This window comes from Parus major, chromosome 1A (genome assembly GCF_001522545.3).
Source record: "Parus major isolate Abel chromosome 1A, Parus_major1.1, whole genome shotgun sequence".
Classification (NCBI taxonomy): Eukaryota; Metazoa; Chordata; class Aves; order Passeriformes; family Paridae; genus Parus; species Parus major.
In genome coordinates, this window is record NC_031773.1 from 53,444,914 (window position 1) to 53,457,922 (window position 13,009).

At 39.0% G+C, this 13,009-nt stretch overlaps 1 protein-coding gene across 2 annotated transcripts; it reads right to left on the minus strand.

Moving 5' to 3' along the window:
• Window positions 1–347: 347 nt before the first annotated feature.
• SPIC (Spi-C transcription factor) lies at window positions 348–8,941 on the minus strand. 2 transcript variants are annotated; one of them, XM_033514807.1, is made up of 5 exons: window positions 8,912–8,941; window positions 8,209–8,302; window positions 6,463–6,575; window positions 5,431–5,539; window positions 348–1,892 (listed from the first exon to the last, which is right to left on the minus strand). In XM_033514807.1, the coding sequence occupies exons 1-5, from the start codon at window positions 8,912–8,914 to the stop codon at window positions 1,465–1,467; spliced, it is 747 nt and encodes a 248-aa protein (XP_033370698.1). In that variant the 5' UTR covers window positions 8,915–8,941; the 3' UTR covers window positions 348–1,464. The 2 variants fall into 2 exon arrangements, with proteins under 2 accessions (XP_033370698.1, XP_015482589.1); XM_015627103.2 differs by lacking the exon at window positions 8,912–8,941 and having other exon boundaries at window positions 8,209–8,350.
• Window positions 8,942–13,009: the final 4,068 nt, after the last annotated feature.

Consider the following 13,009-nt stretch of genomic DNA (forward strand, 5'->3'; position numbering starts at 1 on the left):
GTCACAGCCTCGGTGTGAAAAGCTGTCCACTGGTGCCATCTTGTGGGTCCAGAGCCACCGCCCATTCCAAAGAGGCAAAGCTCACCCCACCGAGGTCCAGCCCCTCTGACTGAAAGTCTGGGCCTTTTTTTTAGTGCTATTTAACCTGCTTCGTATTTCGAGGAGCAGACATACTTCATCTTACCGAAGTACCAACCCTAAAGCTTGAATTTTGCTTGAGCAGAGCGCATTGCAGTGTGTCAACCACAAAAAATTACAGCCCTGGACAGGGGAGTAAACGGGAATCAGAGCAAGGGACAACTAACAGAGCCAATGAGTTTTATCAAACATATCAGGCCACTGTTTATACTTCTCCACAGAAATTATTTTTGTCTTTATTAATATCCAGGCCTACACACTGCAAAATGCAGAACTTGGAACTGAACACAATTTAATGGAAATATTTCAGCACAAAAGACAACTCATATGAAGATACAAGTTGATCAGGTAACAGAAGTATGAGGAATAGTAGATTTATAGTTATTATCCTTACATAAGGGAACACTGCTCTCTTTTTGCCTAAATTTAGTTCTTCTTCCCCAGGAAGAGAGTTAAATTACTGAGCCTTCCAGCTACATTCCCATTTAGAAAAAGAGCTGGAGAAGTGAAATTTTATTTATAAAGTTATAAATCCTAAAGTAAATGGTAAAGCTGTTTTTTTAGATCAGTACAGAACTGCTGGATAAAAGTGGAGCTCCTCATATTAGTGGGGGAATAACTGTACAAAACTTAATGAAAAATTAATCAGAAGCACAGTCCTTTACTAACTCTCTCATGGTCCCAGTGAATCCACTGCCAACAGTAAAATGTGCACCTGGCAATCCTAATACCACATGTCAGGATTTGTGCTAAGATATGTTAATTTAAGTAATTAAGGATTAAGAACTTGATCAACAGGTGCACCCTCATGTGGACTCCTATCATTCAGCCAGGGATTCACTCAGAAAATGCCCTTTTATAAAGGACATTGGTGAAAAAAGAAGACAGCAGCTCCATGCAGTTGGCAAGTATCTTCCCTTTCTAGTTTAGGGATGCAGCAATCATGGTACATCACCTAAATTCTGATTGGAGATTTGCATAAACTTCCAGTGAGTGTTGTCACAATGGGATCTTTGATCTTTGTCTGTACTACCAGACAAAAAAGCCTTGGTCCTATTCTTGAATGTACCAGCTTGAAACTACAGTAATTCCTTTGATTAGCATAATTGAGAATAGCATGTGTTCTACATCAGCTGGATTTCTTCAATAGGCAATGACCATATATCACTAACTTCAAAAGGAATAAAGCTAGGCCAATATAATTTTTTAAACCTTCCTCTTCATGTGTTTGTATGATATCTTAAAGGAAAAGCTATGTAGAGAGACGAGTTTCTGTGCTGGAAAGTATTGCTGGATAACGAAGGCCAGTTTATGTGACAGGTAAGTCTAGCTGCTAGCATGCTGTAAGGCATAACCATTGTTGTACATGTAACTATTGTAACTGGTCCAGTCATCTGCACACTGATATTCTTGATTAGACTGAATGTAGGGGTGATAAATTGTTTCTTTTCCCAAGAAATAAGAGGGAGCAAGTCTCTTTAAAACAACAGCACTGAACTGGTATGTCAGCTTCCTACGGATCTTAATGATTTCACCTGTTCTTCCATAATTCCTCAGTGCTCTGGCCATTTTCTGGTAAGTCATGATCTTGCGGTTTCCCTTTCTCTCTCCCCACAGTTCTGCAAGTTTCTCCTTGTTTTTGGAGACAAACTGGAAGACACCATTTGGTTTATCCACCCATTGGATGCAGTTTGCCATAGCTGGATCATAGAGAGACTCATGGAGGTATTCAAATAGTCGAAGCTTTTTTCTTCCTATAAAGAAATAAATCACAAAGGGTCAGAACAGAACTCGTGTTTGTTTTAAAAGACGAGCAGTTGTCCTTTTCCTGGAAAGGGTCTTACAGGCAAAAGCATAGCTACACCTAGTACACTGTCCCAGATTAAAAGATCAGTATAAACTGTTCAGTGGAAGACCAGCAACAGCAAATGGAATCACAGAGATGTGAGCAATGCAGAATCATGGGACAGTCTGAGTGGGAAGGGACCCAGAAGGATCGTCAAGTCCAGCTCTTAAGTGAACAGCTCATACAGGGAGCAAACCCATGACCTTGACATTATCAGCACCACACTCTAGTTCTGAGGGGTGTACAGATCTGTGGTGACAGAAAGGGATTTGGTCATTAGAGTTTCAAGAGCAGGTTATGTGGGGATGATGACAAATATCTGGTGATTTCACTGTGTGGTAGGTCTCAGAAGCATCAGTCTTCAGAGACATGATGTGCAGATGCACACTCAAGGAACTCACAGTAGGAAATTACATCCTCAGACAGGGCAGGAAAGAGGTTCTGGAGAGCCAATCTGAACATTCTTGAATAAATGGTTTCCCTGTTTATTCAAAACTCAGAGATTTTGAGATGGTTCAGCTTTGTCAGGTTTGTTTCAGGAGTGTTCTGGGGATCTGGCAAGGTAGCCTCTGATAGAAGAAAGGACAAGTAGGTGAGCAGGGAAAGCAGGTTAGATTTTAACCCAAAACCTCATGTAGCCAAAAAACTATGATATCTAAAAGCTGTGATAGTTAAAAAAATCTGCAAAGTATCAGCTTGCATTCCCATACAGAATAAAGCAAGGTTAATACTGAAATATTTGCCAGTTAACTAAGTTCTTCCCACAAGCTCAGTTCTCCAGTTTCCTAGTAAGGCTTGCTTAGTTTCACTTAGATCTTGTAGATTCTCCTCTAAAAAGTACTTCTAGTTCCCTTCCCAAAGCCAAGTGGGGACCAAGAAGCTGCTGTGAGGAGGAAGAATTTAAGATTATCAAACCAAGAGGAACATTTTGCAGAAGAGAGAATCTACGCAGAAGAACATCTTCCACTTTAACCAAAGTGGAAATAAGCAGCTGCACCTGAAGTTCATAAAGTCTTGTGTGGTTATTTTAAACTAGAAACAGGGAAAGTGACAGTTGCTAGGGAACACTGAGGTCAAGACATCTGTCAGGGATGACAGTAACTCTGTATCTGGTGATAAGGAAAGAGGACAGAAGTCAAAGTTGGGCTGGGAAGAAGAAGAGTCTGAAATCAGAGGTACTTTCCAAAAAATTAATAACCTTTCATTATCTAAATAAAAACTGGCCTGTGACTGGAAGTACATATCCTACTAGATGTACATATAGATTACCAAGAAGCTTAAAAGGAAACCCTTGAAGGACACTGCCTTGTCACAGTGGACAATTCTTAGCAGGCAGCCTCCTTAGGTCCCTTCCAACCTGAATTATCCTACAAGCTGATGGTAGAATAAACAAGACCAGGGGAAAATCCAAGGACTATTGTGGACTAAATTTCTGCTGGAAAAGGATGGTGTAGCCATGTCTGCAGCAGCACCTGATTTAGTACCTGATCTGGCCTCTTAATTCAGCGGTCATTTCTGCCCATGTTTTTATTTCTAGACACATCACCTCTAGCTGATGTCTTTGTTAGAGAGGGCTTATTTGCTCTTATGTGTTTATCCAGCTGTGTTTCCAGAGCCCAGCTGTTATCCCCAAAGTGCTATACAGTAGTTTGAGAAGGGTGAGTTAACAGATCTTTGTATTGTATCTCATTCCATAAGCCAGTGATCACTTTCAGGCCCTGAAGATCAGTCTAAGCCAGCAGGTGAGTGCCTGCAGGTTTCCTTTGTGGTGATTGGAGACAAGCAGGTTCCTCCAGAAGCTGTTTCGGAGTATCTGCATTAGATTTCAGTGCTGAATTGTCCCAAAGCCGCCTAATTGTCTCAGGGAAAATGCATCTAATTCAATTCTGAAGTACCTCCCTTGACTGCCTCCACTCCACTGTGCATTAGCTCAGACCATGGAATGGTTTTGTGGTGAATGAACTGGAACTCTTTTCAGAGGAAACTTGCCACAAAAGATGTTTTCCAAAAGCATATCTAAGTCAGTGTACCCTTCAGAACTTGTGACCAGCCCAAAGATTGCCCTAAATAAAATTTTGTGAAACACTTTAAACACAGGATTTGGGCCCTCAGTGCTGATGGTTTCATCTACAGAGCTATTCCTGAAAAGCCACACTACTTGCTAGTGTACAGAAAACCTCTTATGTCTCAACAAAAAACTAGGAGGACTAAATTCATTTAGTATACTGGAAATAGTCCCCCAAATCACAGTTTCTGGTAGGAAGATCATCATGGGCACAAAGAAATCTGTGAGAGGACACAAAATAATCCCATAAGAATAGTTAGTCACTCTGCACATAGGTGCAGGTTGTCTTCTGGAAAAAAAAGATTGATGAGAGTGTAAAGGAAACAGGAAATGAAGCTTAACAGAGCAGTAATAACTGAAGGTCAAATCAGACAGTGACATGTAAAATTCCCCAAAGCAACGCTGGATAAGACTTGGAAAAGCAACATTTCTGGACTTGAAAGGTTTTCATTTCCTTGGAATTCAATGGAGAATTTCAGATATCTGAAGTAGAAAACTGAGAAAGAGAGGCTACTCTTCCCTCCATCCCAAAGAGTCTATGGCAGCAATAGTAGTAGTAGTATTAAACAACAGAGACCACAGTGTTCAGCATCAATGGGCAGAGACAACACCAAAAACTGATACCATGTGGTTAAAACTGAGAAAAGGGGATTTCAAAAAAGCAGCTAATTCAGGAAGCTACTTAAGAAGGCCTTATGATCAAAAGTAGGTACAGCAGCTCAGAGCTGAAACTGTGAAAATCTCATCCAGCACTCACAGAAAGGATGCCAAGTCCCTCCCCACCAAATACCCACAAAATGAATGCAATAAAAATACAAAGTATTGCAATGACAATGTCACACAACCAATCCTCTGCAAAATAGATATCAATTCAAGTAAAGTCAACCAGAAGGAGCAGAAAAATCACCATAAAAATGCACACTGGAAGTGACAAAAGCTGAAAGGTGATTTGAAAAGCAAACTAAGAGAGGCATAAAACTGGGTGTGCAATAATATTCATGTATGTAAAAAACTGTCAAGAAAATCACTGCTTGTTGGGCCACATAAAATAAGTTGTGTAAGTGGATAAAGATGCTATTGATATCTAGATAAATTTCTCTGCATCAGATTTCATCCTAAATGTTTTGAAGTGAAACATCTCTGGTTTGGTTTTCCATCTTTCTTCTAAGCAAAGATGGAATAATTTAATAATAGATTTATCTCATAAGATTTAGCAGATGGAAATTGAACACTAGCAGCTGTATCCTAGTCACTAGCAAATGCTCACTTTTTTTTCTGTTGAAAGTTAGAAAAGAATACAAAAAGGAGAAAGCATGTTTTGTCAGGAGGATTTTTTTTAAGTAACATAAATTACATATCAAGATATGATCTTTTTACAGACCTTTCCCTGCTTTTGGCTGGCTAGCAGCAGCATGCATCACTTGACTTTCTGGAGTGTTCTGCAGCGTATGGTAGACAGTCTCATCTGCATAAAAATCCGTGGCACTGTTCTTCAAGAATGAAGACAATAAAAAGTTACTAATAGGGTACATTCTCTGAATAAAAAGAAATTTGTGGTGATTAATTGCCCAAAGCCTTCAAAATGCAACTTTTTATCATCTCACCCACGGAAGATTTTTCTCAGCCATGAAGGCACTCAGTGTAGTGTGCCAGTAGCAAGCAGCACTAATTCATGTCTGGGGGCAAGAGCTGCCCACCAGAGGAGAAGCTGAGAGGGAAAACAGCGTAACTTCCTCACTCTGGGCCTTCACCCCTTCTGCTGGAAGCAGAGCAGGAGCAGCTTTCAGGGTTAGGAAAAGACAAGGGTCACCTGGACAGCAGCTCCAACAGACTCTCTAGTTCCCATGCTGTGTTGTTAATCTGCTGGTTGAAAATGGGCTTTTGTGGAATTTGTTTCCCTGAAATTATCTCCCCTGCAATATTAATTTTCCAGCACTCCTGGAGACCACATTCCCAGTGCTTTTAAGAATGCATATGGACTCTAATGGCTGAAGCTGTGCTCAGATTATGCAGGTCTTTCCAGAACTTACAGAACAAATTGCTGATGGAGAAATCAAAGTCATGGTTCTTTTTCACAGTGGCAGAAGCTACATCAGGGTTGAAAGTTGTTGTTCTCTGCCTGTTCCCAGGTAATACAAAGAAGCCTTTTTTTTCCTATAACTAATTCCCTAGTATTTGTTTGTTAGTTGCCATGTTATGTGATGAACCACAGAAGAGAATCAGAAACAAGCTGCTGACTCCTAAAAATATATTATTAATCACATTTTGCAAATATTTCCCAAGGCAGTTTCATCTGAATCATGCCTGGCCAGACCAAATTTGTGTTAGTGTTAGCATAATGATTTGTATCAGAAATCCCAAATGAGCAATCAGTTTCCAGTTATTAACTATTATTAGAAATTAGTTCACTCACAATCACATTTCTCCAGTTATACCCTTGCTCCTCCGCAGATGGTGCTGCACAGTAGCTGGGACTTGCTCGGAGGTGGTGGTGATGGTTGATCACAGTCAGGCAGTTTTTATAACCTGAATTAGGAGGAGGGAGCAAAAACCAAGTGAGTAAAAAAAGAGACAAGAAGTTTGAAAAAAAAGCAACAACAGCAAATAATTTGACACTGTGCTGGGCCTGTTCAAAAGCATTTATCCTGTGGCTGCCTTCTAGATAATAAAGTGCCCAGAGCCAAGATGTTCTACATCAGGAGGTTATCCAGCAAAATCTGTACTGCTGCTGCTGATCACACTCATGAGCTGGTTTTGTTAGCCCTCACAATGAAAAGTAATTTTTTTAAGATAAAATGCTAGATATTTCATAACATCATGAAATTGTTTGGTTACTGGGGAACAGAGGGCCATATAGACCACCAGACACAGTGAATTGGATAAAGATAGACTCCAATAGTACATTTAGAAAGGAAAAGGGACTGTCAGACAGTTCTGCATGCCTTCAGTACAATGGAAGTCAGAGTCTCCAATGGTGAATGAAGTAAAGGAGCATCAGAACATGTGCACTGCCTTAAAGAATGACACAGAAGGTACCCAAGAACTTGTGATGCTTAAAAAAAGCAGAGGACAACACCAGACTAAAGACATTTGAAAAAATTGCCCACTGCAGGTGGTGACAAGAAGATATTGGAGGGTATGGCTGGATCTATTGCAAGTGGAAATGTGGGTGCAGCTGTGGACAGGCTAAACACTGCATTGCAAGGGTTTAATAACTCCATCAGCCCTAACAACATATAGAAGGTAGAAGATTTTATGAATTATATATAGTGAATCCTCCAGCATGTGTAAATTACCAGTGCAGTGGAGCCAAAACTTGGCTAACAACAGCTGAAGATACAGCCCTACTGGTCTTATTTACATTTCATTTTATAATAGATAATATATAAATAAACTTCCTCATATGAAAGGCATTTCATACAAAAGACAGCAGGTACTTTGTTCTGGGCTAAGAGGATTTATAATGTAGCCTCCTGTTTTCCTTTCCGTGCATTTCTGCTTACAGTGTAAAAACAACAAACACAAATTTTAAATTTTATAGTAATTTAATTACCAAAACCTTGCCAGAACTGGAACAATTTACAGCTTTCTTGCATTTTAGGTTTTGTAAAGTATACAACTCTTGAAGCCAAGAAAAAAAAAATTTCTATTAATTATCCAGATTCAAACTATCATTCCTGAGTACAAATATTTAAGATTCATATATTAGTGTACAAAAAAAATTAAATGAGGAAATTAATTTCACTTGCTCTTTTTTTGTTGTTGGTTTTTTTGTTTTGTTTTGTTTTTTGCATTGGGATTCATGGCATAGCAGGAGGGCATTTTGAAGTTAAAACATTAAAATTGGAAACAGGCTTGCACAAGAGTCATATATCCTCTGATTATGGAAAAAGTGAGCTCAATGCTCACTTGGGGTGATGCTGGGGGGAGGGTGAACAGAGCCCTGTTTCCTTGTGCTGTGACCTGGAAGATGCTCACCACACTGGGAAGTACTCATGGAGGGGTGGAAATCCTCCAAACAATTTTCCTCCTTTTCATCCTCACAAAACATCCCATGAATCCACTTCTGGGGAATTACTCTCCCACCTTTATGTTTCAAGAAGTGCTTTCCTATAAAAATAGGAGCTGGGAAATGAAGTAGAATAAAGGTGTTTGTTACCTGGTGGATGCTGCATTTCTCTGTCAGAGTGCTGCTGCAGCACTTCTAGAGCATCTTCAAAAGCCTGGCCCAGCACATCGTGGTCAGGAAAGTTCTGCAAGAACATTTTTCTGTCAGGACCCAGAAAAAAACAGGCTGGTTCTTTCAACATTGTCAATCAGCCCATCCTAAATAAATGCAGTGATGGATACACATCCTCCTGGAACAGATCTTTGGCAGGCACCAAGGCATCACTATAATCTTTTACTATTATGAGAAAGCTCTCACTCCTTTGAGGTCAGTGAGACAATTCACACAGGCTGCATTACTCAACTCACTCCTCTGATGTTTCAAGGTTCATTTCCTTAGTTTGAAAAATAAGTTTACATAAAGGGTGTTACTGCTGGTGGACAGTTTTATAGTCTGTGATACAGAGATGTTTGTATCACTTGTGTAACACTGCTTATGAAGCCAGAGTTATCTTCCAATAACGTTTCAATAACATTTGACATGACAAAAATAATTGCATATATTTTCTGAAGCAGTTATGCAGAGAAAATACTACACTATGCCATACAAAAAAACCCCAAAACTGTTTATTATAATTTTAGAAACACCTTTCTAAATTTTGAGGATAAAGATACCCTCAAATTTGAGTTTGACCGAGTCTTCTGCAGCATATTTGAAACAATAATGAAAGGAAATACAGGTGTTGTAGACTTACCATTATTTAGATATCAAGACTTGAATCCTGTTTAAAAGAACCAATATTTTAAAAATTGTATGTTTCAAAAAAATAATAATTCTCTGAGCATAAATTAAAACAACTAAATGAAACATCTCAGTATTGTTTCCAGTTACAAAGTAAAATAGTTTCAAAAACAACAGATAAAAAGCATTTATTATTAGAAGCTGATATTTAAACTTGTGACATTGTATTTTTAAAAAATCAAATTATTTTTGTTAATAAGTTTACAGTTTCATTAATACTACAACTTTTAGATTATTATCCATACCCTCACAAATACATTTTTAAAGACATTAGGAAGTGAAAATTTGTTATTTTTGACATTGAGTCTTAGTCACCATAAGATTTCCCCAAGAGAATAGTGACCTACATTAAATGCAAGTGTTTAAGTCTCTTTGGTTCACAGACAGTTGAAACAAGCTTAGAGTTTTTTCCTAATATAGATTAGCATATGACTGTATATGAACATACATAAACACTCAGATTAATTGTGACTTCCAGAGGAAAATTTGATTGTTTAATAAACAGTGTAAATAGACATTTTTTCAGCCAATTTAATATTAAAAATATTACTCAGAAATATGTCCTTAGTACCTCCTTTTAAATTTTTATTTCTTAAAGAAAACCAGAATCAGGTTTTGTTGCTTTGCAGATTTCCCTCCCCCATCAAAACTGTAAATATAATAATCAATACATCAACATTTTACTCATTAAATACTTGGTTATTGTGTGTGATGTTCCAGAATACAAAGGAGAGACAGGATACATAGATATTACCAAGGAAGAATTTTATCCAACATTGACTGTGAATGCTCTAAGCTGGGAGTTTTGCCTCAGGTAAGAATGTTATCGGGTATGGTCAAAATTTGCAGAAGTGTTTTTAAATCTTGACAACCAGGCAAATAATGGTGGAATCCTAGCAACTCAGTAAATTGACCTCACTGAAATCAGTGGTATATTTCTCTCTGAGTGTAATAAGTATTTGAATTATCTGATCCAAATCTATTCTAAAACCAGAATGGGCAATGTCAATCCTTTAGCTGCAGCAGTAGCCACAGATTCCAAGGGTTAAATTCCAAGGCTATAGAAATTAAAGACAGGAATCTCTTTTGTAAAGCTTCCCACATATTCTCCCCATGATTTTAAGTAATTCACTTTCCTTAAAGTGAATTTTTCCAACTCAGACTCCAAACTGATACCTTGACAGAACATGTACAGTCACCTCAATGCTTTGCAAAATCTAAAACACACAAGTATAGGCAAGGTACTGTTGAATGGTCTTACCACTTTCACCATTGATTTCATAGCAAAGAAGAAAAAAGGCAGACCTTAAGGAAGCTTAAAAAAACTCCAAAAACATGGACACTTACCTAGAAGTTCAGTTCCACACACAAGACAAGAATCTGTCTGGTTTTGGAAATGAAAGAAAGACTTGACTTCCCACAGCAAAGGGCTGGCAAAGGAGCTGCATTAAATAGCTGATTTTAGGGAAGTGTTTTGCTTAGGGATTTTTTTGCGAGTATAGGTACAGTAAACTGCTAGCATGTTCCTTCATTCTGCACAAAAGAGGGTGATTTATACTGATATAAATAAAATCAAATGTTTTCATGTCCAAAACATGTGGTTTTTAAGCACTGGGAGAGATTCCTTTTGTCAATGGCACCTTCTGTCACTGGTATTGTGGTAGGGTGAATCTAAGGCAAGCCCCTACATCCCTCATCCATCCCACAGAGACTGGAGTGGCCTTTGAGCTTTCATCTGAACCTTCTTGTTAGCTCAGTTACCTCTAGGACCAAACTAGACCTCAAAATAAAAGTTTGAAGGAATTTCAGAATTCTGCTTCAAAGCTCCTGTTTGTAGCCCATGCCCAGCTCTAAAGCCTTGACTACAGGATTCAGTACAGATTCAGTCAAGCTGTAGCTGATGATCTGCCAAACACTTTCTGAGCAGCTCCAAGACATGATGTTGTATCCTACAGGAGCAAGAACTCTGTGGGTTTTAGCTCAGAGCTTCTTATTGCTGACAAAATCCAGTCTGTGCCATAGGTCTTTCCAGCCAAGTCTTTCAGAGGCACATTTTGCAGAATTTCCTCAGCATTTGTCACAAAACTTCTGTAAAATAGTAATTCTTACATTATTTATGTGTATTCTCTCAACCAATAACCTAGTAAAGAACTAGACTGGTTATGAAAGCTCAGTGAAAGCAATTTGAAGCCATCAACCATTTCTGATGGTTTCAGATGCAAGCTGCCTTTTCAAATTTTGCACCAAAAAATTCAGGTTGTCTTTTTTTAGTGAAATACATTAATATTTGTATGTATTTTTTTGAACTTCAGGTTCTATTTTGCACCACTTCCCTGGTCTGACTTTGGGATTATAAAAGAAAATTAACTGGCAACCAGAGAGGACAAGGAGGGAATGTGACAAGGAGAGAAACAAGGGAATGAGGGAACAGCAAGGTCAGAGGACTTGGAGATGCTCCATAACTGAGCAGCCACAACACCAAAGAGATTGTGGCCCACAGAGTGACCACAGTGGAGCAGAGGAAATCAGTGAGAAGAAAGCAGCAGTGGAAGAAAAGGGTGAGAAGCCACGATGTCTTGACCCCAAACCCCTGTGCCACTCATTGCCTCACCAAAGGAACTGACTATAACCTGTGGAGATAACAAGAAGGGAGGAGATGTGTCTGGAGTGCAGCTGAGCCTGGGAAAGGGGAAGGAAAATATTTTAATGTTTTTCTTCTTTGCTTCCTAATACCCAAATCAGCAACTAAATATATTATAGCAATAAGTTAAGCTAAATTCCCAAAGTGCACAAGCAGCCTTGAGGGTGTGCTGGCTGGGCATAGTGAAAGAGGGTGAAGGTCAAGAAATGAAAGCTAATGGTTTTACCACCACTAAAAGGGTCCATCTTCCTAAATCAAATCTCTCTATCAGAAATTTCTTGTTTCATATGAGAGGTTACACCAGAAGGCAGGTCAGCAAAAGGTTTGTTTTCAGAGGAAATGGGAGAGTGCCATACACAGCACAAGCACACAGCATAAGAGCAAGAGCAAACGCTGTCTTGTAGGGGAGTTTTAAACTCTGCAGCCCATTTGTGCATCGAATCTTTGGCCCAACATGATCTTAGAGCCAAGAGCCCAGCCTGCCTCCCTGTAGGTGTTCAGAAGAGGCAGAGGAAGGTGCAGCTGAGGACTGAGTGTCAGCTGACTCCTGTAACACATCACAGTGCAGCCTAGATTGGCGGCATGATGACCTCTGCTAAGATATACTATTAGAGGAGAAAGCCTCCTTTGATTTTTGAATTGGATGGGAGGATGGATTCCAGATAAATGTCTGAGAAAGAGAACTTACTCTTCACATCTCAATGTCTCAAACAATTGATGTGCCTGATAACAAAATTTGAGTGTCTGTTAGAAACCACAACATTGAGCTCTTCTCCTTCCTCCATGTTTTAAAAATACACTTCAAACAACAGAATTTTGTTTAAGCTTTAGAATTTTCTTCCATCTCTGCTTGGCATGAAAGATACCTCACAGTGATGGTACAGTAGAAGTATTTTCACATCTGAATAAAACCCAGAACTAAATAGTGTATTACAGCACTTGTCAGAGAGTTTGAGAAAGCATAAAGATTCTTGCATGAGGCATTGTTCAAATATAGAATGAAAACCAGCCTTGCCCTTCCTAAAGAAATTGAAAACTTTAAATGGAAAGTTTTCTCACCTAGCATTTGTAGATTTCTTGAAGTTTTTTGAACATCAGGCAATTTGTAACTGCCCAAATAAACCCCTCAAAATAGAGGGTACTCTATAAAAAAACATCCTCAACGTGACAGCCACAGAGATTTTCTGTGTTTCCATCCTTGTTCTGGCCCTTGACAGATGCCTTTGCCACTACTCTTCTGGCCAAGCAGCTCTGTAATAACCTTTGTCTTGAATCCTCATGGTGTAGATTACACAATAATTACACCACCACAGATATTGTCTCTCTGAAAGTGGGAAAGTTGAGGGATCACATGCCTGTGCTCACCTCCTGAATCTAACCATGCTGACCAGTGAACATTAAAGTCTCTGC